Here is a 22300-nt window from a genome sequence, read left to right as displayed (position 1 = left end):
ACGAGTTCTTTTATTTTTATTTTTATTCCAACTATTCACATATTTTTGTGTTGAACAAATTTCAAGCAAATTTAACGAAAAGTGAACCAACATTCTCTAAATTGGGGCTTCAGTGTTTTGCTACTTGGTAAGTTTTATACTTTTGACACCCTCCTCTATCAGTAGTTCTTGAAGTGATATGAATTTTATTAAAAACGCAAATAGTTTTAACTAATTGAGATTTCGTGCATGTATGTTTCTAACTATCAACTAAGAATATTATTTTAAACTGATAATTTTCAATTCGATCTGTTTACACTGGCTTTTAACCTGTTATTCATAAATCAAAATGGATGGTAACAACATAGGAGTTCAAAAACATTCCATGTCGAAAACAGATCTGGCCCACTTTTATATAGAACATTGGTATTGTTTGTTAAATAATACCGATCTATGCACTTAAATATGATGATCGGACTTATGTACTTGTTCAAAATTATACCTCGTTTTGATTTACAAACATGAAAGCTGCAGTAGAGTAGGAATTCGGAATATTGCTCTATAAGAATTTGTACCACATTTGATGAACAGTGAACAATTGATAAAACTGAATTTTATTGATGCCTATTTTCAGGACAAATGGTTTGTCGGACTTTTTCTTCGATACCTTGGAGTCCATCAAAGCCATCCTCAGAGATGATAATGTTTTCACGTCTGCTTGCGATCGTGTGAAGTTCCTGAAGATCGATTCTGGAACCAATACCTAACGTGTACACTTGGATGTGCTTGTTTTGGCTAAGTAAATCCGCAGCTTTTGTTGTCTTATATTCGCTATTCGAGCCTCCATCAGCCATCACGAGAAGGACCTGAAAACAGTGAAAACTGTGAAAGGTGGTTGTACGAGTATTACAGAGGTTAGGGTACAGTCGCTGCAATTGGCATGACTGCAGAGGAGTAGAGCGCCATCACCCGAACAGAAAATAAGAAATCGACGATGAAAACAAATAACAAAATATCTGCATCAAAGAAGACAAAGATGAGTTTTGCTGAGCTTGGCGCATTTAATAGAAAAACAAGAAACAATTTAATTGTAAAACATTTCTCAGAATTAGAAATTTACTTAGAAAAATATTCTCAGAATTATAAATTTGCTTAGAAAACTTCTGTTGCATTTTCAAAGTGTGTTAGAGAGAGAGAGAGAGAGAGAGAGTGTGTGTGGGAGAAAAGAGAGAAGGATAAGTAAGAAGGGGAGAGATAGGCATGTCAAAGATAAGTAACTGAAATTCTTGCCAATGAGCTCATAAGTAAAAATATCTGTTTGTATGATAAGCATTTTCAAATTTGATTCTATTTTCGTGTTCTGATATTTATTATTTTTATTTTTTTACTGGCTTTTAATTAAGTCAAAAATATCTGTTTGTGGAGAACATGATGAGTTTTCTCTGCACTTTACAATCTGGAGATTTTATTTTCTGTTACAATACATGTTTTTTAGGAAACCACAAAAGATTTTAAATGCATCAGGTATTTCTTTTTATGGTTAGAAAAGAAGAAAAAAAAAAAGAAAGAAACGTACCAGGCGTATCTGTATCGCTCTTTGGGAAAGAAGAAGAAAAGGATGGCCAGCGCATTTGTATACGCGAAGGGCATCTTGGGAAGGCAGAGCATGATGGGAGAAGCTATTTTTTTCCTGTCTCTTCCTTTTTTTTCTAGATAGGAAGATATAACAGCAGAGAAAAAAGAGTCGTGAAGATCTTCTCTTGAAAAGAATTTTGTATTGCTGACGTTTGGTGGTTGTGCGGTGTAACATTGGTGGCGAGAGGCCAGGTGTGGTCGATTGGAAAAGAAGAGGGCAGAAACGTGCTGTTGTCGAGAGAGTGACTCACTCCTTCCTGAACCCCAGAACCGAATCTTGATTATAACCCTAGAAGCTATTTCGGCAAGTCAAGCAGGTTAACATGGCTGACTGGAGACTCTCAACTCAGATGTTGAGACTCTTCACTGGGGAGGGTGACCTAATTAAATGGCTGGAAAAATTAAAGATGGTGGCAAGGTTGCAAAAATATGAAGCCGTGGTCACCCTGCTGCCGCTCTACTTAGAAGGGGAAGCAGCAGATGCGCGATGAAGATGGAGATCTTGCCTCAGTGGTGCAAAGACTGAAATTGGCTTTTGCTGAGAGTCCATTTGAAGCACTCAGCAAGCTTGCAAGTTTGAGATGGACCGGCGAATCTGTTGATGTCTTTGCTGCAGAGATCAGAAGACTGGCAGGATTAGCTGGTTACGTGGGGAGGAGTCTGGAGATGACGGTAAAGCTATACCTAGTGAATGGCTTCCCAGAAGAAATCTCTGCGAACATGCAGAGATCACTGAGATCAATATGATGGAAGTGGACGATCTCCTGGTCCACGCCAGAGTCCTAGTCAAGAATGTCAAGGGCCCAATCGTGGCTGCAGTTGTGAGTGGAAATAAGTGCATGAGGCCCCACTTGAATGATGAGGCGACTTGCTCAAGGACTGCAAAGAGCCAAGACCGGGGGTCATCTGCTACCGATGTGGACGAGTGGGGCACATTAGCCACTATTGCGTTGCTGCATGGGACCAGGGAAACGAGTGAAGGGGAACCATTGCACCAGTGGTTCCCCCTTCTATGTGGAAATGGCGCACAACGAAACGTTGCCTCAGTTACTGGTAGTGGTCAATGGGAAGAGAGCCATAGCCCTTGTTGACTCAGGCTGCACCACGACGTTGGTAACGAAGAATGTTGCTAGATCATGGAGCGGAACCAGGAGTATTAAGACTGTGGATGGCAGGGAGGTGAAATACCTGGGAGAGACAACAGCAGAAGTACTGGTGCAAGGTGTGCCTATTGGACTACAAGCCCTGGTGTTGGATCATCTGGTTGGTGATGTTGATGTGGTTTTAGGTGTAAGTGCAATCAACCAACTGGGGGCGCTACGTTGAGAGGGGGCCAAGTAACTTTTGGACGCCTCAGCGCAGTAGGAATGGCAGAAGTGGAAGGTGATAGAAATATCAGAACACAAAAACCAGAGGCTTGCTGCATTGAGGACGAGGAGTTCCTGGCGAGGTTCGATGGTGAGAGGTGGACGGTGGAATGGAAATGGATCTCCGGCCTCAGGAACTACGAAACAAAGTAAGCTGCTACGAGAAAACACTGCGAGGAGAAATAAGAAAAGAATTCGAGGAAGAAGTGGAGAAGTGGATAGAGGAGGGAATTCTGAAACCGTGGACAGGGGAAGAAAAAGGAGTGCTACTATTACTGGCGGTTGTTCAACCCACAAAGAATAAAGTTAGACCTGTACTGGATTTCAGAGAATTAAACAGATACGTAGCCTGCCACACTGGAAGGATGGCAACAACATAAGAGAGCAGCAGGTTCATGGAAGAACTGAACCAGAGCTACATTGACAAGGAGGCCTCACTACAATGGCTTAAAAGTGACAAATTTCCATTTGATGAAGAACGATTAATTATAGCTGCACAAGATCAAGGATTACTCACAAATGGATTTAAGAAAATGGCTGGGCTGCAAAAAACCGACCAATGCAGATTCTGTCACTCAGCTGTTGAAAGTCCAAGCCACCTAATGTCTGGATGCAAGATCCTTCTAGCCGATGGTCATTACACTGCTCGCCATAACAAAGTATGTAGATACTTACATTGAAAGATCTGTGGAGAGATGCAACTAGATAGGTCATCGAACATCTGGGAACATGAACCACCACCGATAACATCAAATGGAAAAGTGACAGTGTTCTACGACAAAGACATACAGGCAGGCAGATACATAGAAGGCAAGGCCATCAAGCCAGATATAGTAATATGGGACAAGCCCGAAAGGACTGCACTCATTATCGATGTCACAGTTCCAAACGACTTTGGTCTTAATAGAGCAGAATGGGAAAAGATAACAAAATATCAGGACCTTAAAAATGATCTAAAAGCAACATGGTCTCTGAAAGAAATAAACATCATACCAGTTGTGACAGGAGCAACTGGCCTAATAAAAAAGAACCTTCAAAAATACTTAGAAGCAATCCCTGGAAAACCAAGCTGTAAGGAAATACAGATAGCAATCATAAAGGGAACAGTTTCTATTCTTAAAAGAGCCCTCGGATATAAATTTAAATTATAATAGAATCAAGTGTTAGTCCCAGGAAGGAGCCCCTTGATCTCTTCAAACTAACAAAAGTAAAATAAAATAAAGAAAGGGGATTGATGTATGCGAAGAAGTGATGAGAAAGTGGAGGAGAATGAAGCAGGTCACTGTCGACCTGAAGTCGGCTTATCTCCAGATCCATGTAGATGAAAAACTCTGGAAACATCAATTGGTCCGGTACAAGGGGAGTTGTATTGCCTGACGAGGTTAGGCTTTGGGCTGAGCTCAGACCCCAAAATTATGACTGCCATGCTGAAGACGGTGCTGAGTAAAGACTGTACAGTGGACAAGGCCACTAGTTCATACATTGACGACATTCTCGTGGTGGAAACAGAGGTGACAGCGGAGAAAGTGAGAGGCCATGTCGCGAGGTATGGGTTGACTGCAAAACCGGCAGAGTCCCTGGATGGAGGAGTGGCGTTGGGGTTGAAATTATGCCGAGATGGCAAAGGATGCCTTGTCTTTAGACGATGGAATGCAATACCTGAAATCGGAACCGACCTGACAAAATGAGAACTCTTCTCGGTCTGCAGGAGACTGGTGAGACACTATCCAATCGCCAGCTGGCTCAGGATAGCATGCAGCTTTATTAAACAACAAACGGGCACTGATGGCTGGGAGGGCCGTGTGATGAAGGAGGTCACAAACATGCTACAGGAAATCATCGCAAGAGTGATGAAAGAAGACCCAGTAAAGGGAGTATGGTACGTCAGTGGCGGAGACGCGGGAGTGATTTGGTGTGATGCCAGCAGTCTGGCATTGGGCATCATATTAGAGATGGGAGGCGTAACTGTGGAAGATGTGGCATGGTTAAGGAAGAAAAACGACTATTCCCATATCAACGGAGCCAAACTGGAGGCCGCTATGAAAGGAATCAATCTGGCCCTGAAGTGGGGATTGAAAACGATTGAAATCAAATCCGATTTGGCAATGGTAGTTTCATGAATCAGGTCAGCAGTGATTGGCGATAAGAGAGTTAGGACCAGAGTTGCAGCAGAAATGCTGATCAAGCACAGGCTTGGAGCACTTGCAGATTTGATAGCGGAATTCCAGTTGAAGGTATCTGTAGTGCTGATCCCATCAGAAAAGAACAAGGCGGATTCAATGACACGGGTAAAGAAGGCCTGGCTGCAAGAGAGAAAGGAGGTTTCCTCAGTATGCTGTGCAGGAGAGGAAGTTAAAAAGTTACATGAAATGCACCACTTTGGTCAAGAACGGACATTATTCCTGGCAAGAGATGTTTATCCGGAAACCACCAAGAAGGAGGTCAGGGAGGTAGTGGAGCACTGTATGGAGTGCCAATCGATAGACCCCGAACCATCCAGACATGAAACAGGAGAGTTACACATTGCAGAGGACTGGAAGCGATTGGCCATTGATGTGACCCATTATCGCCATAAGCTGTATTTGTCGATAGTCGACTGTGGACCGAGGAAGTTTGCCATATGGAGAGAGATCAAGGCAGAAGCTGCATGGCCGATCAGAAGGGTCATCAAAGAAATATTTTTGGAAAGAGGGCCGGTTGAGGAACTGTTAATGCATAATGGCCCCGCTTTCCGATCAGAAGCCTTTAAAGAGGTGTGTGATAGGTGGGGAGTAAGGCAATTTTTTAGGGCAGCGTATCAGCCGAGTGGCAATGGGATCGTGGAGAGGAATCATCGCACCATCAAGGCTGCTGCAGAAAAAAGCAACATTTCACCCATGGAGGCGGTGTTTTGGTACAATATCTCACCGAAAACCAGACAAGATGAGACAACTGTGCCTCATAGAGCCATTTTTGCATATAAGTGGCGGCATCTGTGCAACAAAACGGTAGGAATTGAGGGTGAAGAAGCCACCATTAGAGTGGGTGAGAAGGTGTGGGTACAGCCCCCTATGCAAAATATACCACTCGCTTGGGGAGGGAGGTTGTAACGGGAACGCAGTCAAAGAATAACGTAATGGTGAATGGCGTTCCCCGGCATATCCTAGACCTGCGTCATGTAACCCTGACGGTGTGCAGTGATGGCAGTGAAGAGGAGGAAGTCGATATCCACCAAGAAGCTAACGATGCACCCCAATTCGACTTAGCCTCACATTGTGATTCTTTACAACTGGACGAGAATGTCTGTAGTGAACCTGAAAATGTCAACCCCCAAGAAGTTGTCATCCAGAGGCCTCAACATGAGAGGAGGAGGCCTGCTTGGATGAAGGATTATAAAGTGTCTTATTGATCTCAAAGATCAGGTGGGCGTGTGGGGTATATGGTTAGAAAAGAAAAAAGAAAAAAAAAAGCATATCTGTATCGCTCTTTGGGAAAGAAGAAGGAAAAGATAGCCAGCGCATTCGTATACACGAAGGGCATCTTGGGAAGGCAGAGCATCATGGGAGAAGCTATTTTTTTTCCTGTCTCTTCCTTTTTTTTCTAGATAGGAGGATATAACAGCAGAGAAAAAAGAGTCGTGAAGATCTTCTCTTGAAAAGAATTTTGTATTGCTGACGTTCGGATTGTGCGGTGTGACATTGGTGGCGAGCGGCCAGGTGTGGTCGATTGGAAAAGAAGAGGGCAGAAACGTGTTTTTGTTGAGAGAGTGACTCACTCCTTCCCGAACTCCAGAACCGAATCCTGATTATAACCCTAGACTTTTGATGAATGAGATGCGCCCAAAATAATGAGAAATAAAAGATAATAGGTATGCTACACTGCTTTAAATTTTCTCAGGTAAATCTATCTTCATTTTTCAGGAAACATGAAAACTTATATTAAGTAATAATTTAATACTTATCATGTATCACGCGGAGATGCAAAAATACGTACCCGAACAAAATATCCAGTTTGCACAACTAAATTGCTTAAAGTAGTAAAGAGTAACTATGTCCTGCCTTTTGCTTGGCACTACTTCTTTATCTATTAGCAAGGTACAAAGGTACCATTAGACGAACACCTTTAAGATACCTAGTGATTGACATTGTATCTTGGCGAGGACAATAAACGCCATCTCTCTTTGCCTCTATCGAGGCAACTTAAAGAATATTTATTTTCATTTATTCACACATAACTAGTTTGGGCCACTATTGTTCTGACAGGTTAAGGATATAGGTAGACAGCTTGTCTGGCTGCTATTTTCGATTGGTAGTACAGGAGCGCTTACTCTTAGGTAGCACCAAGAGCAACTGTTCTATCAACTGTTGTATAATATCGATGTAACTATATGATGTTGTGCATGAAAAAGGGATCGTGCACTAATCTCTAGTGGGCGTTTTTGAGGCTACAATCTAAAAGATGAAGACTCAACTAATCTAGTTGTGTGAGTGTGCTGATACAAACAACTACTTTGCCCAATTCACTAATAATTACTTATAATTCACTAGTAATTACTTATAATTCACTAATAATTACTTATAATTCACTAATAATTACTTTACAAAGAAAAAGTAAAACCATCAATTCAACCAGCATATGTGAAGTACAAATAGACAGAAATTTATAGCATCATAAAATCAGTGTAAGGCTGCAATAGCCACAGCTAATGGATGAAAACAGGAATTAAGAACCTACAATTTCTGGAAAATTTTGGAGTCAACAACAGGAAATTAACAATTCCTCTATTATCCAATAACGATGATGTCGTTTGCACGGTTAATTATAAGTCTGGTGGTTCGCCTTGAATTCTACTTTGGCCTCCACAATTCATTCCTTCCCAAATATACTAAAGACACACTTGATGACCTGATTATCATCTCTTCCCAAATCAGGCATATCATAAAAATATTGCACCCCTAAAGCAGAGAAAAATGCTGTGTTGAGTTTGTCTCTGTCCTCTCCGAATTCTACAATAAATGCCTAACCGAATCTTGCTCCATTGATGGTTGGAAAATTGTTTTTGTAGCACCAATGTTCAAGAATTTTGGTGAAAGAACTGATTCTCCAAATTATCAGTCTCCTTTCACTCTTTGTTAAAATCGTTGAATTATTTATCCATCTAGCAATGGTGTGCCACCCTGTTAATGCTAAATTTCTTTCTTACCCACAGTATTTATTCAAGTCTCTAATACTATGAATTTTTCAATTATCATCTCTGAACGCATATATCACACACTAGACTAAGCAAGCAAGGCTAGGGCAGTGGGGTTTGATATATCTAAAGCTTTTGACAAGATCTGGCGTGAAGATCTACTCATGAAAATTAATACGAATATTTAATATAATTAGATCCTTCCTAGACAAAAGAAAGACTCAAGTTGTCGTTTGATAGCCGTACACCCAAACAACATAACATTCTTGAATCTTTATTATTCTTGATTTTTATATAAGACTTCCATGATAAAATTGTGTCTGAGATGGGTGGATTTGCTGATGACTCACAAAATATAGTTAAAACGAATACAAACATATCCAAGTCAAAAAAAGCTGAATCATTAGAAAATGATCTTCAGTCTTTATTTGAACAGTAATAGTAAATGGATGGTAATATTTAATCCCTCTTTATTTTAACAATTATAGAGAAACCTCTTCAACACCGATTTCCATAACTAATATTGCTAGTATGACCTCGATTTGGTTATGGTAAGAAAAATACTGTAATTTTATTCGCAAATACAATTTTTCACTCTTACTAGTAGTTATTTCGAAAACAATACAGAAAGTAAGTCAAATAATCGGCGGTTAGGTTTACTATTTTTCTTCTTTTCGCCTCTCTCTCTCTCTCTCTCTCTCTCTCTCTCTCTCCCTTTCACACACACACACTCTGGCAATTGTTTCCCTATTATGAAACTATATTGAAACAGTTTTCAGAGATGGGGAGAGATTTTATGTCACATACATTCGTAACTTACTTGTTTTATTATTTTTGCTCCCAGGTAACACCGAGTACCCCTGTTAATAGAAAATATAAATGACTCAACGCACCTGTGTTTCATTGAGACGTCCGCCATTTTCTGCTTTAAAAGCTTTTGTTCTTGCAAAGTCCAAAGCATTCCAAGTATGTGTAAGACCCCAGTTGTATTTGATTTTGTCAAGATGCTTAAACATTGCCGATTTATTGTAGTACGTGTTTAGGTTGAACTCTTCGTAAACGCTGGTGCTGTACACTGCTACGCCCACTCGAAGATTATCCTCTCCAAGCTCAGAGTTTTCAACAAATTTGTGGACAAAGGCTAGCTCCTTACGAAAGTTCCAAGCGAAGACGCTCAGAGAAGCGTCCAATAAGAAAAATATATCAATAGGATAATCACCGCACACTGAAAAAGAATGAAAAAATTTAATGTTGTTTCGATTTGATTGAATTATATTTTCTCACTTTCCATCGCTGTAATTCTTATAACATGATTTTCCTCTCTTAATCTGAACTTCGATTTAGCTCTTTTATCATCAAACGATTTAGTTATTTCCCAAAATTTTATTCAAATTCATGCAATATTCACGAGGTTATAACATTTTATTCTTTCTCACGGAATTTTCACTGTCCATTGCTTTATTGCAGGTCTCTTAAAATATTGTTTTAGGGCAAAAATATAATGTCTTATCATGCAAACTTTATTTTTTATTATATTTTTTGTCAAAGCATAATGAGAAAAAGCACATCCTAGGTGCTAAGCCTCAAATAAATGAATTATTTATCGACATATCCACCATTTTTTAAATAACTTAAAACAACCTTTTATCCTCTGGGGAAGTCAATTGTTTGATCTCAAAAAGGAGTTATGGTTTTAGCAATATCAACTATGTTCTCCACAAGGCATCCTTTGAAGTAAATTGCTCTCCTCTCTCATAAGCTCCTCTTTTTAATATTGACCAGAGATATTCAATGGGGTTAAGGTCTGGAGAATACGGTGGTCAGGTCATGAGAGTTTCTCCAAAGAAGCCTATAGATTCAGGGAAGGCTGCAGTCGCCCTAACAAAATGGGATGGTGCATTGTCATGCATAAAAATCACCTGAGAGCGACGTGACAATAGTAGGTCATTTAGCCATGATGACAAATGTTTATCCAAAAAGGCCCTGTATGCATTGCTGGTGAGTGTTACACCCTCTGGAACTTGGAAAGGTCTAACCAGCTTATCGCTAATGATTTCCGCCCAAAACATGATGACCCCATCTCTTCGTTGGTGATGAACTCTGTAAGGGGTTGGAGTTCTGTTCAAGTTCCAAACTTCGGCCCATCCATCCGGACCGTCAAGAGTAGCACGGGTCTCATGTGTAAATAGGACACGTTGGAAATCCATTTTCATGTAATTTTGTGCCAAAGTCTTTCGTTTTTTCCCTTTGCTATTTGCTTAATGGAGGCCTTGGAATAGTTTTGATGTTCCTTGCCATCTCATTCAACACATTACATCAGGCCTGTTTGAATCTTGGAGCGATTCCAGCTCTTGCAAAAATGGAAGCACTGGTGTTGTTTGGGTTTCGGTTGACTTTCCTACAAATTTTCCGAATATCACGGTGTAAAATGGCTTTGTTGGTGCCCTTATCCTTTCTAGATTTGGTGTTGGGGTTGTTCACAAATGAAGCCAAAGTTCTTGGATCCCTTTTCAGCTCCATAGCTAAATATTTGATGAACAATCCTTCTGCGAGTTCAGCAACAATCCTTTTCTTTTCGATAACCGTTAATTGACCCTTTTTTGGCATTTTAAAAGACCCGCAATAAAGCGATGGACAGCATAAATTACTTGATAATAAATAAAATGTCATAACTTTGTGAATATCGCATGGATTTGAATAAAACTTTGGGAAAAACCTTGAAACAGTCATTTGATGATACAATTTTCATTTTTTATGGCATATTTTTAGTGAAATATTCATATTTTACTAATCTGCAATAAAGCGATTGAGATAGTTTATATGTGTGTGTGTGTGTGTGTGTGTGCATACATGTGTATATGTGTGTATATAATTATGTATATATATATGTGTGTGTGTGTGTGTGTGTGTGTGTGTGTGTGTGTGTGTGTGTGTGATTAACGTTCAGGACATATAATTGTATAAGAACGACAGACTAGTTATAATTAGAAATACTATTAACTCAAAAGAACTAAAAAAAAATCATACACGAAATTATGAAAATCCTGGGACTCGAGATAACAGTAAGAATTAAAATTACTAATTTTTTAAATGTTACATGCAACCTTAACTATGACATAAACCATTTATGAAAGAAAACTACGACATAATATATGTTAATCCCCAAGTCCAATTAATCCCAATTAAGCATATGCCATTATCAATCGGTCAGAAATGAGGAAATGTTCAACACATATCACACATGCTTTAATTAATAGTGGTTAAGCCTTTCTGACAACAGTTTCTTAGGTTGTTTTATTTTTTTTTGTTTTTTTACATAGGTGTCACCACTTATCAAGGCTGAGAGGCCACTCAAGTATAAGGGTTAAAGGGTGTATAGTAGTCAAAAGGACAATATAGTAATCGATAGTAATGGAAGTTCGGTAAATTTGTTAACTTAAGTGGAACGGCTCATCAGAAACTTGTTCATGTTGAACTTGAAGACAACCATATTATAGACAGCTGGAAAGCAGGAAAACGGAAGACAATTCCACAGGCGTGTAGTTCTAAGAAAAAAGCTTTGATCAGGGAATCTACGTCTAGGTTTAGGCACAGATAAAGAGTGGGAGGAATTATTGATAGTGTTTTCAGCTAGACGAGTGTTTCTTGTGAAAGTTTAGCGAGGGGGGACCATAGATTGAAGCTCAGTCGAACACTTTCCATGAAAATAACGATAAAGCAGAGACAAACTCGCAACATCTCTCCTGTGAGAAAGAGGTTGCAGCGAAGAGAAAAGGACATCTCCTACGAGGCCACAAAGTATATTTTGAGCTCTATCAAGGCAGGACAAGTCCTTTCTACCAGCTCCTGACCAGATGAGGCAACAGTATTTCATCCTTGGACGTACCTGGCTCTAATATAGATAGAGAATTGCATCAGCAGTGAGATATCTACTGGATCGATAGAAGAATCCGACCATTTTTCCAGCGGACTTGGCAACAGATTTGATGTACGTATTCCATTTAAGATCAGGAGTAAAGGTCAAGCCCAAAAGCTTGTCAAAACTTGAGGCCCCCCCAAGACGAGAGCGATTCATTTCAATTGATGCCAGATGAGGATCAGAACGTTGATGATGTAAAGATAGAAGCTTGGTTTTAAATGCATTAAATGTAACCAGCCACTCCTTTCCCCATTGTACAATGTGATCAAGATCAGAGGAGAGAGAACTGAAGAGAACTTGGTCGTTTACTGTCTTAGATGTGCTACCATAGATGGTAGTTTCATCAGCAAAAATGTCTATAAATGATGTAAGGATGTGATTTGGAAGATCATTAATGTAGATCAGGAAAAGAGTTGGGCCCAGGATGAACCCCTGAGGGACTCCAGCATTAATATTGTGAGCTTCTGATTTTTGCCCATCAACTACTACTTTTATGAACCTATCAGAGAGAAATGATTTAATAATTGAGAAGACATTTTCAGCTATACCATAGCTGGAGATCTTGTGAAGCAAACCTATATACCATACCTTATCAAAGGTCTTTGATATGTCAAGAGCAATTGCCCTAGAAAGGTTGCCTCTGTCGAGAGGTTTGTGTAACAAATGCCCATTGTCCACTTGGGAATGCTGATCATGCTGTGATAATGACATACATCACTTGAAGATCCAATGCTCAAAACGACAAAGTACTACAATAATACTGACTGGGATGCCATTAGAGATAATATCAGAGATGCCCCATGGGGAAATATCTTTTCTCTTCCTGCAAAACAGTACGCAAATGAAACCACTGAATGGTTCAAAGCAGCAATTAAAGCACTTGTTCCCACACGGACGTTCTATAGCCAACACCACTCTTCCCAATGGTTTACTTCTACTTGTGCAACTGCCATTTCTCAGAGGCAATATGCATACCGTAGATTTATCCGGCATAAATCCAGTACAAACAGATAAAAGTTTATAGAAGTAGAAGTAATTGTAAGAAAGAACCGAAACAACCAGAAAACGCCATGAAGCGCAGAAATTAGGAACTCGCGATTTCTGGAAAATCTACAACAGTGTAGTAAATAATGGCAATCAACAATTCCCCACTATCCAACAATCATGAGATTGTTTGCACGGCAACCGAGAAAGCTAACATGTTTGCCCATTAGTTTGCCTCAAACTCTACTTTGGACCCAGCAAACCACTCTCTTCCTGATTTTCCTTTGTGGACAGAAATCACACTAGATGATCGTAAAATCACCCCTTCTCAAGTACATGATATCATAAAAAACCTAGACATCTCAAAAGCATATGGACCTGATCTCATCCTAGCTGTACTATTTAAAAAATGCTCCGCTGATGTTGCTTCAGTTCTCTCCAAACTCTTCAACAAATTCCTTAACGAATCTTGCTTTCCAGACTGCTGGAAAACTGCTTTTGTGGTACCAGTTTACTTGCTTTCCAGACTTTTGTGGTACCAGTTTACAAGAATTCTGGCGAAAAAACTGACCGATAAGCCTCCTCCCTCTTTTTGCCAAAATATTTGCATTCATAATTAATTAAGCTCTACCTTATAGTTGTTAAACTTCTGTTCGACTATCAATATGGATATAGGCAAGCCCGTTCTACTGCAGATATTCTAACTGTAATCTCTGAACATACATACCAAGCACTGGATAAGGCAAGAGAGGGGAGGACAGTAGCCCTAGATATATCTAAGGCGTTTGATAGGGTATGGCATGATGGTCTTCTCATGAAAATCAGATCCTATGGACGAATACTTGACATAATCACATCCTTCTTAAATAAGAGAAGAATCCAGATTGTCCTCGATGGCTGTACGTCTCAACATTATGATATAAATGCAGGTGTACCTGAGGGGTCGATCATTGCACCTTTATTATTCCTAATATCCGTAAATGATCTTCTCAACTACGAATAGCTAGGTTAAAGATACATTACCTGAAAGTACTTCGTTAAAATTCCTTGGCTTAACATTCACAAGAAACATGAGTTTGAACAGATACATCGAGAGCATTGCCAAGACGTGCTAGAAAGTTGCTTACGCCTGAAAGTATCCTTTTTTTTTTTTTTTTTTACACAGTGATCACCATTTATCAAGGCCCGGAAGCCACTCAGGGATAAGGGTTATTGCAAGTACATTACGTTAGTGTGGAGATTTGACGAAGTGTTTACTTAAGGGGGCGGTTCATTAGGAATTTGTTAACATTGGACTTGAAGACATCCAAGTTGTACTCCGGTGGGAAGCAGGCAGACGGAACAGAGTTCCACAGGCGTGCAGTTCTAAGAAAGAAGCTTTGTTCATGGAATCCGCGTTTTGATTTAAGCACAGATATAGAGTGAGGGTAATTTTTGATAGTGGATTCAGCTAGACGGGTGTTTTTTGTGAAAGATTGGCGAGGGGGGACCAGAGATTGAAGTTCAGACGAGCACCTGCCATGGAAATAACGATAAAACAAGGACAGGCTCCCAACGTCTCTTCTGTGGGAGAGAGGTTGCAGGGTAGAGAAAAGGGCATCCCCCACTAAGCCACGAAGTCTATTTTGTACTCTGTCAAGGCAGGATAGGCTGTTTTTAGCAGCTCCTGCCCAGATATGGCAACCGTATTCCATCCTTGGACGTACTTGGCTTTTATATAGATAGAGAATTGCATCAGTAGTGAGATATCTTCTGGAGCGGTAGAAGGATCCCATCATCTTTCCAGCGACCTTGGCAACAGACTTGATGTACGTGTTCCATTTCAGATCAGGAGTAAAGATCAAACCCAGAAGCTTGTCAAAACACAGGGCCTCACCCAGACGAGAGCCATCCATCACAATTGATGCCAGATGGGAATCAGAGCGTTGATGATGTAAGGATAGGAGTTTGGTTTTGGATGCATTAAAGGTAACCAGCCACATTTTCCCCCACTGAACCACGCGCTCGAGATCAGAGGAGAGAGAATCAGAGAGAACTTTGTCATTTACAGCCTTTGATGTGTTGCAGTAGATGGTCGTGTCATCAGCATAGATGTCAACGAATGATTTAAGTATGTGTTTAGGGAGGCCATTGATGTAGATCAGGAAGAGAGTTGGGCCCAGGATTGACCCCTGAGGCACTCAAGCATTTATATTGCAGGCCTCCGATTTTTGTCCATCTACCACTACTCTTATGAGCCTATCGGAGAGAAATGATTTAATGATTGAGAAAACATTTCCAGTTATACTGTAGCTGGAAATCTTGTGAAGTAGGCCTTTATGTCATACCTTGTATGTACCTGTACCTCTACAAGACCACCATTCGTCCATATATGGAATATTGTTGTTATATTTGAGCTGGTACATCTTATATATATTAGTTATTATTAACACATTATTTATCTGTATATTAGTTATTATTAACACATTATTTATCTGTATATTAGTTATTATTAACACATTAGATATCTGTATATAAGTTATTATTAACACATTATTTATCTGTATATTAGTTATTATTAACACATTATTTATCTGTATATTAGTTATTATTAACACATTAGATATCTGTATATTAGTTATTATTAACACATTATTTATCTGTATATTAGTTATTATTAACACATTAGATATCTGTATATTAGTTATTATTAACACATTATTTATCTGTATATTAGTTATTATTAACACATTAGATATCTGTATATTAGTTATTATTAACACATTAGTTATCTGTATATTAGTTATTATTAACACATTATTTATCTGTATATTAGTTATTATTAACACATTAGATATCTGTATATTAGTTATTATTAACACATTAGTTATCTGTATATTAGTTATTATTAACACATTATTTATCTGTATATTAGTTATTATTAACACATTAGATATCTGTATATTAGTTATTATTAACACATTAGTTATCTGTATATTAGTTATTATTAACACATTATTTATCTGTATATTAGTTATTATTAACACATTAGATATCTGTATATTAGTTATTATTAACACATTATTTATCTGTATATTAGTTATTATTAACACATTAGATATCTGTATATTAGTTATTATTAACACATTAGTTATCTGTATATTAGTTATTATTAACACATTATTTATCTGTATATTAGTTATTATAAACACATTACATATCTGTATATTAGTTATTATAAAAACATTAGATATCTGTATATTAGTTATTATTAATACATTCGATATCTGTATTTAGTTATTATTAACACATTAGATATCTGTATATTTGTTATTATTAACAGATTCGATATCTGTATATTAGTTATTATAAACACATTACATATCTGTATATTAGTTATTATAAAAACATTAGATATCTGTATATTAGTTATTATTAACACATTCGATATCTGTATATTAGTTATTATAAACACATTAGATATCTGTATATTAGTTATTGTTAACACATTAGTTATCTGTATATTGGTTATTATAAAAACATTCGATATCTGTATATTAGTTATTATTAACACATAAGATATCTGTATATTAGTTATTATTAACACATTCGATATCTGTATATTAGTTATTATAAACACATTAGATATCTGTATATTAGTTATTGTTAACACATTAGTTATCTGTATATTAGTTATTATAAAAACATTCGATATCTGTATATTAGTTATTATTAACACATTAGATATCTGTATATTAGTTATTATTAACACATTCGATATCTGTATATTAGTTATTATAAACACATTACATATCTGTATATTAGTTATTATTAACACATTAGATATCTGTATATTAGTTATTATTAACACATTAGTTTTCTGTATATTAGTTATTATTAACACATTAGATATCTGTATATTAGTTATTATTAACACATTAGTTATCTGTATATTAGTTATTATTAACACATTAGATATCTGTATATTAGTTATTATTAACACATTAGATATCTGTATATTAGTTATTATTAACACATAAGTTTTCTGTATATTAGTTATTATTAACACATTAGTTTTCTGTATATTAGTTATTATTAACACATTAGTTAACTGTATATTAGTTATTATTAACACATTAGTTATCTGTATATTAGTTATTAGTCACACATTAGTTATCTGTATATTAGTTATTATTAACACATTACATATCTGTATATTAGTTATTATAAACACATTACATATCTGTATATTAGTTATTATTAACACATTATTTATCTGTATATTAGTTATTATTAACACATTAGTAATCTGTATATTAGTTATTATTAACACATTAGATATGTGTATATTAGTTATTATTAACACATTAGTTATCTGTATATATGTTATTATTAACACATTACATATCTGTATATTAGTTATTATTAACACATTAGATATCTGTATATTAGTTATTATTAACACATTAGTTATCTGTATATTAGTTATTATTAACACATTAGTTATCTGTATATTAGTTATTATTAACACATTAGTTATCTGTATATTAGTTATTATTAACACATTATTTATCTGTATATTAGTTATTATTAACACATGTGATATTTGTATATTAGTTATTATTAACACATTAGATATCTGTATATTAGTTATTATTCACACATTAGATATCTGTATATAAGTTATTATTAACACATTAGTTATCTGTATATTAGTTATTATTAACACATTAGTTATATGTATATTAGTTATTATTAACACATTACATATCTGTATATTAGTTATTATTAACACATTATTTATCCGTATATTAGTTATTATTAACACATGTGATATTTGTATATTAGTTATTATTAACAAATTAGTTATCTGTATATTAGTTATTATTAACAAATTAGTTGTCTGTATATTAGTTATTATTAACACATTAGATATATGTATATTAGTTATTATTAACACATTAGTTATCTGTATATTAGTTATTATTAACACATTTTTTATCCGTATATTAGTTATTATTAGCACATTAGTTATCTGTATATTAGTTATTATTAACACATTAGATATCTGTATATTAGTTATTTTTAACACATTAGTTATCTGTATATTAGTTATTATTAACACATTAGTTATCTGTATATTAGTTATTATTAACACATTAGTTATCCGTATATTAGTTATAACTAATATACAGATATGTATATCCGTATATTAGTTATAACTGATATACAGATATGTAATGTGTTAATAATAACTAATATACAGATATCTAATGTGTTAATAATAACTAATATACAGAAAACTAATGTGTTAATCATAACTAATATACAGATATTTAATGTGTTAATAATAACTAATATACAGATATGTAATGTGTATATTAGGTATTATTAACACATTAGATATCTGTATATTAGTTATTATTAACACATTCGATATCTGTATATTAGTTATTATAAACACATTAGATATCTGTATATTAGTTATTGTTAACACATTAGTTATCTGTATATTAGTTATTATTAACACATTCGATATCTGTATTAAGTTATTATTAACATATTCGATATCTGTATATTAGTTATTATTAACACATTCGATGTCTATATATTAGTTATTATAAACACATTCGATATCTGTATATTAGTTATTATTAACATATTAGATATCTGTATATTAGTTATTATAAACACATTACATATCTGTATATTAGTTATTATTAACACATTAGATATCTGTATATTAGTTATTATTAACACATTAGTTTTCTGTATATTAGTTATTATTAACACATTAGATATCTGTATATTAGTTATTATTAACACATTAGTTAACTGTATATTAGTTATTATTAACACATTAGTTATCTGTACATTAGTTATTAGTAACACATTAGTTATCTGTATATTAGTTATTATTAACACATTCGATATCTGTATTTAGTTGTTATTAACACATTAGATATCTGTATATTAGTTATTATTAACACATTCGATATCTGTATATTAGTTATTATAAACACATTACATATCTGTATATTAGTTATTATTAACACATTAGATATCTGTATATTAGTTATTATTAACACATTAGTTTTCTGTATATTAGTTATTATTAACACATTAGATATCTGTATATTAGTTATTATTAACACATTCGATATCTGTATATTAGTTATTATTAACACATTAGATATCTGTATATTAGTTATTATTAACACATTCGATATCTGTATATTAGTTATTATTAACACACTCGATATCTGTATATTAGTTATTATTAACACATTAGTTATCTGTATATTAGTTATTATTAACACATTAGATATCTGTATATTAGTTATTATTAACATATTAGATATTTATATATTTGTTATCATTAACACATTATTTATCTGTATATTAGTTATTATTAACACATTACATATCTGTATATTAGTTATTATTAACACATTAGATATCTGTATATTAGTTATTATTAACACATTAGATATCCGTATATTAGTTATTATTAACATACTAGCGTGTGTTTTGCTAATTGTGTTTCTTTTTATGTTTATGTTATTTTATGTATGCATCTGTGCAGAGGAAATATGTATAGATGTGCATACTCAGTTGCACTTTATGTAAGTGTTAGTATATATATATATATATATATATATATATATATATATATATATATATATATATATATATCTATGATATAAAGCTGAACGTGTGTGTGTGTGTGTTTGGTCACGAATAGGTTTCTATATGGTTGACTATTTTAAAAAACTGATTACATATAATGATAGAAGATGTATCAAGGATCAGGAATGGGTATGTTTGATCTGGCAGAACGGTGGTTCATAAAAATTGCGGAGTCTGCTTTCTGGCCCCCAAAGTATGGAAATAAAAAATGAAAAAAAAAAAAACGTTTACAAGGGTTTTTGATATAGATGAATAGAATAGAATAGAATACTTTGATAAGTATGTTTCAACTTAAATAGGGATGATATAATAAAATTGTGGGGCCTGCGTTCGCGCCTGCACTCCATGGAAATATAGCACAAACTTTAACAAAGACTTTTCATATCTATTTGTGTAAGTATACTTTGATAATTTTGTTTCAGTTAGAAGAAATATGGTATAATAAAATTATTGGATGTTCGTTCGCACCTGACCTCCATAGAATGTAAATATGTCACAAAGTTTAACAAGGTTTTTTAAAAGGGGTGAGGGTCCATAATAACACCTGAACTTTAATCTTAATTCACGTTTATTTATTTAAAATATTTTTTATTTTTTTATTTATTTTTTTTTAGTTGAATCATATGGTGTCGAATAAATTCACCTCATAAATTCACGTTCTTATTAAAGTGAAAGCCAAAAAAAAGTCGGAACTTTAGACGATTCTTGGCACAAATTTTGCATAACTCTGTTTTTTTCCTTCTCCACTTGCACGTGGCACTCTTTCGAAAATAGGTAAATAGATAAATAATAAAAAATAAGAACGTTACTTGTTATTGTGTCAAAAGAAGGGAAAAATCCTACTCATGTGATTACATGTCTTTTTTAAAACATTTACATAACCTTTTTATTTTATTTATATATCTGTTTAAGCTTTTTTTGTCAGTGTATTAGAAGGAATTAAGTTGATTACAACCCTTTCGGCATGTTTTTTAAATTACAATAGTACAACCCTGAATCCGACAGCGCAATACTACACCGTTCAATACTGTAAAACTGAAAGGAAAGTGTTCTGCTTGAAAAGGGCGCCATTTTCTTCTTATTCATATTCATACGATTCTTTGCTTTCAAAAACTAAAGTAATTACGTGTTTACTTTTTAATATCCCATTTTGCTGTTTCGGATTATTTTACTAAAGTAAGTAAAGCTTCATTATTTTTCAAAACTGTTTTTGTTTCTTTGTTTTTCGATATTTCGCCAATATTATTTAGTAAGAGTGTTTAGCAAAAAAGCCAACAAACGACTACCCGAAAAAATAAATATACAAGAAATAAATGTTACGATAGTCAATAAAAGTTCAGTTCATGTTTTTTTTGTTTTTTGAATGCTCTTTACTTGAAATAATTTCAGTGAACCGAAATTAAAACGAAATTTGAGGCGATAACTACTTAAATGAATTTTTATATAAACTACACATGCCATAATCGAATATTCCTCAAGCACAAAATAACGGAAAACATTAAAATATGTTTATAAATATTCCTTATGTTGACGGAACTCTCTTAAATTGTTAACACAGAATGCCCAGGTAACCCTCCTTCAAATTGAATATGAGGCTCTCCATTTCAAACTTGCTGCCATTTTGATTTTTTTAAACCGGTTCGTGAATTAAAAAAAAATTTTTTTTTAGAATCTACTTAAAAATACAAACCAATGAACTTTTCTACCATAAAAGTAACTTTTATTGGCTATGGTAACATTTATTTCTTGTATATTTATATTATTATATATATAAGATTTTCTCTTTGTAAGGAAACATCATTTTGTTGTTCACTCTTGGCTACGAATGGAAACAAAGTAGATATAAAAAAATATATTTTCGCGAAAATTATCTTTACTTTCATCATATTTTACTTAAGGTAAAATTTTTGAGTATCAAAACCTATCTCTTTACAACCCCCTCCTTTTCATAACCTATTATACTTTCATCAATCACAGTCCATTTTCTGTAGGCTGTTTTTGAACCCAGTCAACGACGGGTACTTCTGCTAGTATATATATATATATAGGAGGGTATATGCATATGTATATATGTATTTCCATGTTTATGTATGCATATAGTGCACGCGTAAGTATGTATGTTCGTGTGTATAGATATGCATGGCTCTGTTTCTTTTCCAGATATTCCCTGTTGAGTAAGATTATAAATTTGTCACTTAACAATAGAAACACGTTGGAAACATCTATTTGTTGTTATATATATATATATATATATATATATATATATATATATATATATATATATATATATTGTGTGTGTGGTGCATGTGTGGTGTGTACGAATGGTTTTTCACATGTGTTTATGGGTATGAATTTTGTTACATGTATGAATATATATGTGTGTGTATATATATATGTAGATATATAATTTCGTCTTACTGTAGTTATATTTTATGATACTTAGATATAGACGGTCCTTTATATAAGATTAATAATTTTCACTGATACGGGCGTATTCATTTAGCCATTACAGAGAGGCAAGTTAGTCTGATTCGGTGTTGATATATATGTGTGTGTGTGTGTGTGTGTGTGTGTGTG

The 22300-nt window shown here is 34.8% G+C and overlaps 1 protein-coding gene across 1 annotated transcript in view; it reads right to left on the bottom strand.

Moving 5' to 3' along the window:
* Window positions 1-575: 575 nt before the first annotated feature.
* LOC145246791 (matrilin-1-like) overlaps window positions 576-22300 on the bottom strand; it is a 40861-nt gene continuing 19136 nt past the window's right edge. Inside the window, exons 4-5 of the mRNA XM_080108588.1 lie at window positions 9045-9376; window positions 576-845 (exon numbers count right to left, since the gene is read on the bottom strand). Coding sequence (XP_079964714.1) covers window positions 594-845; window positions 9045-9376 — 584 coding nt within the window. The 3' untranslated portion in view covers window positions 576-593. The remainder of the gene's footprint in view (window positions 846-9044; window positions 9377-22300) is intronic.

The sequence above is a fragment of the Euprymna scolopes genome, chromosome 24 (assembly GCF_053919585.1).
Source record: "Euprymna scolopes isolate OS-2025 chromosome 24, ASM5391958v1, whole genome shotgun sequence".
Classification (NCBI taxonomy): Eukaryota; Metazoa; Mollusca; class Cephalopoda; order Sepiida; family Sepiolidae; genus Euprymna; species Euprymna scolopes.
The sequence above is the reverse complement of the archived record's forward strand: the minus strand, read 5'-3'. Positions and strand labels throughout refer to the sequence as shown.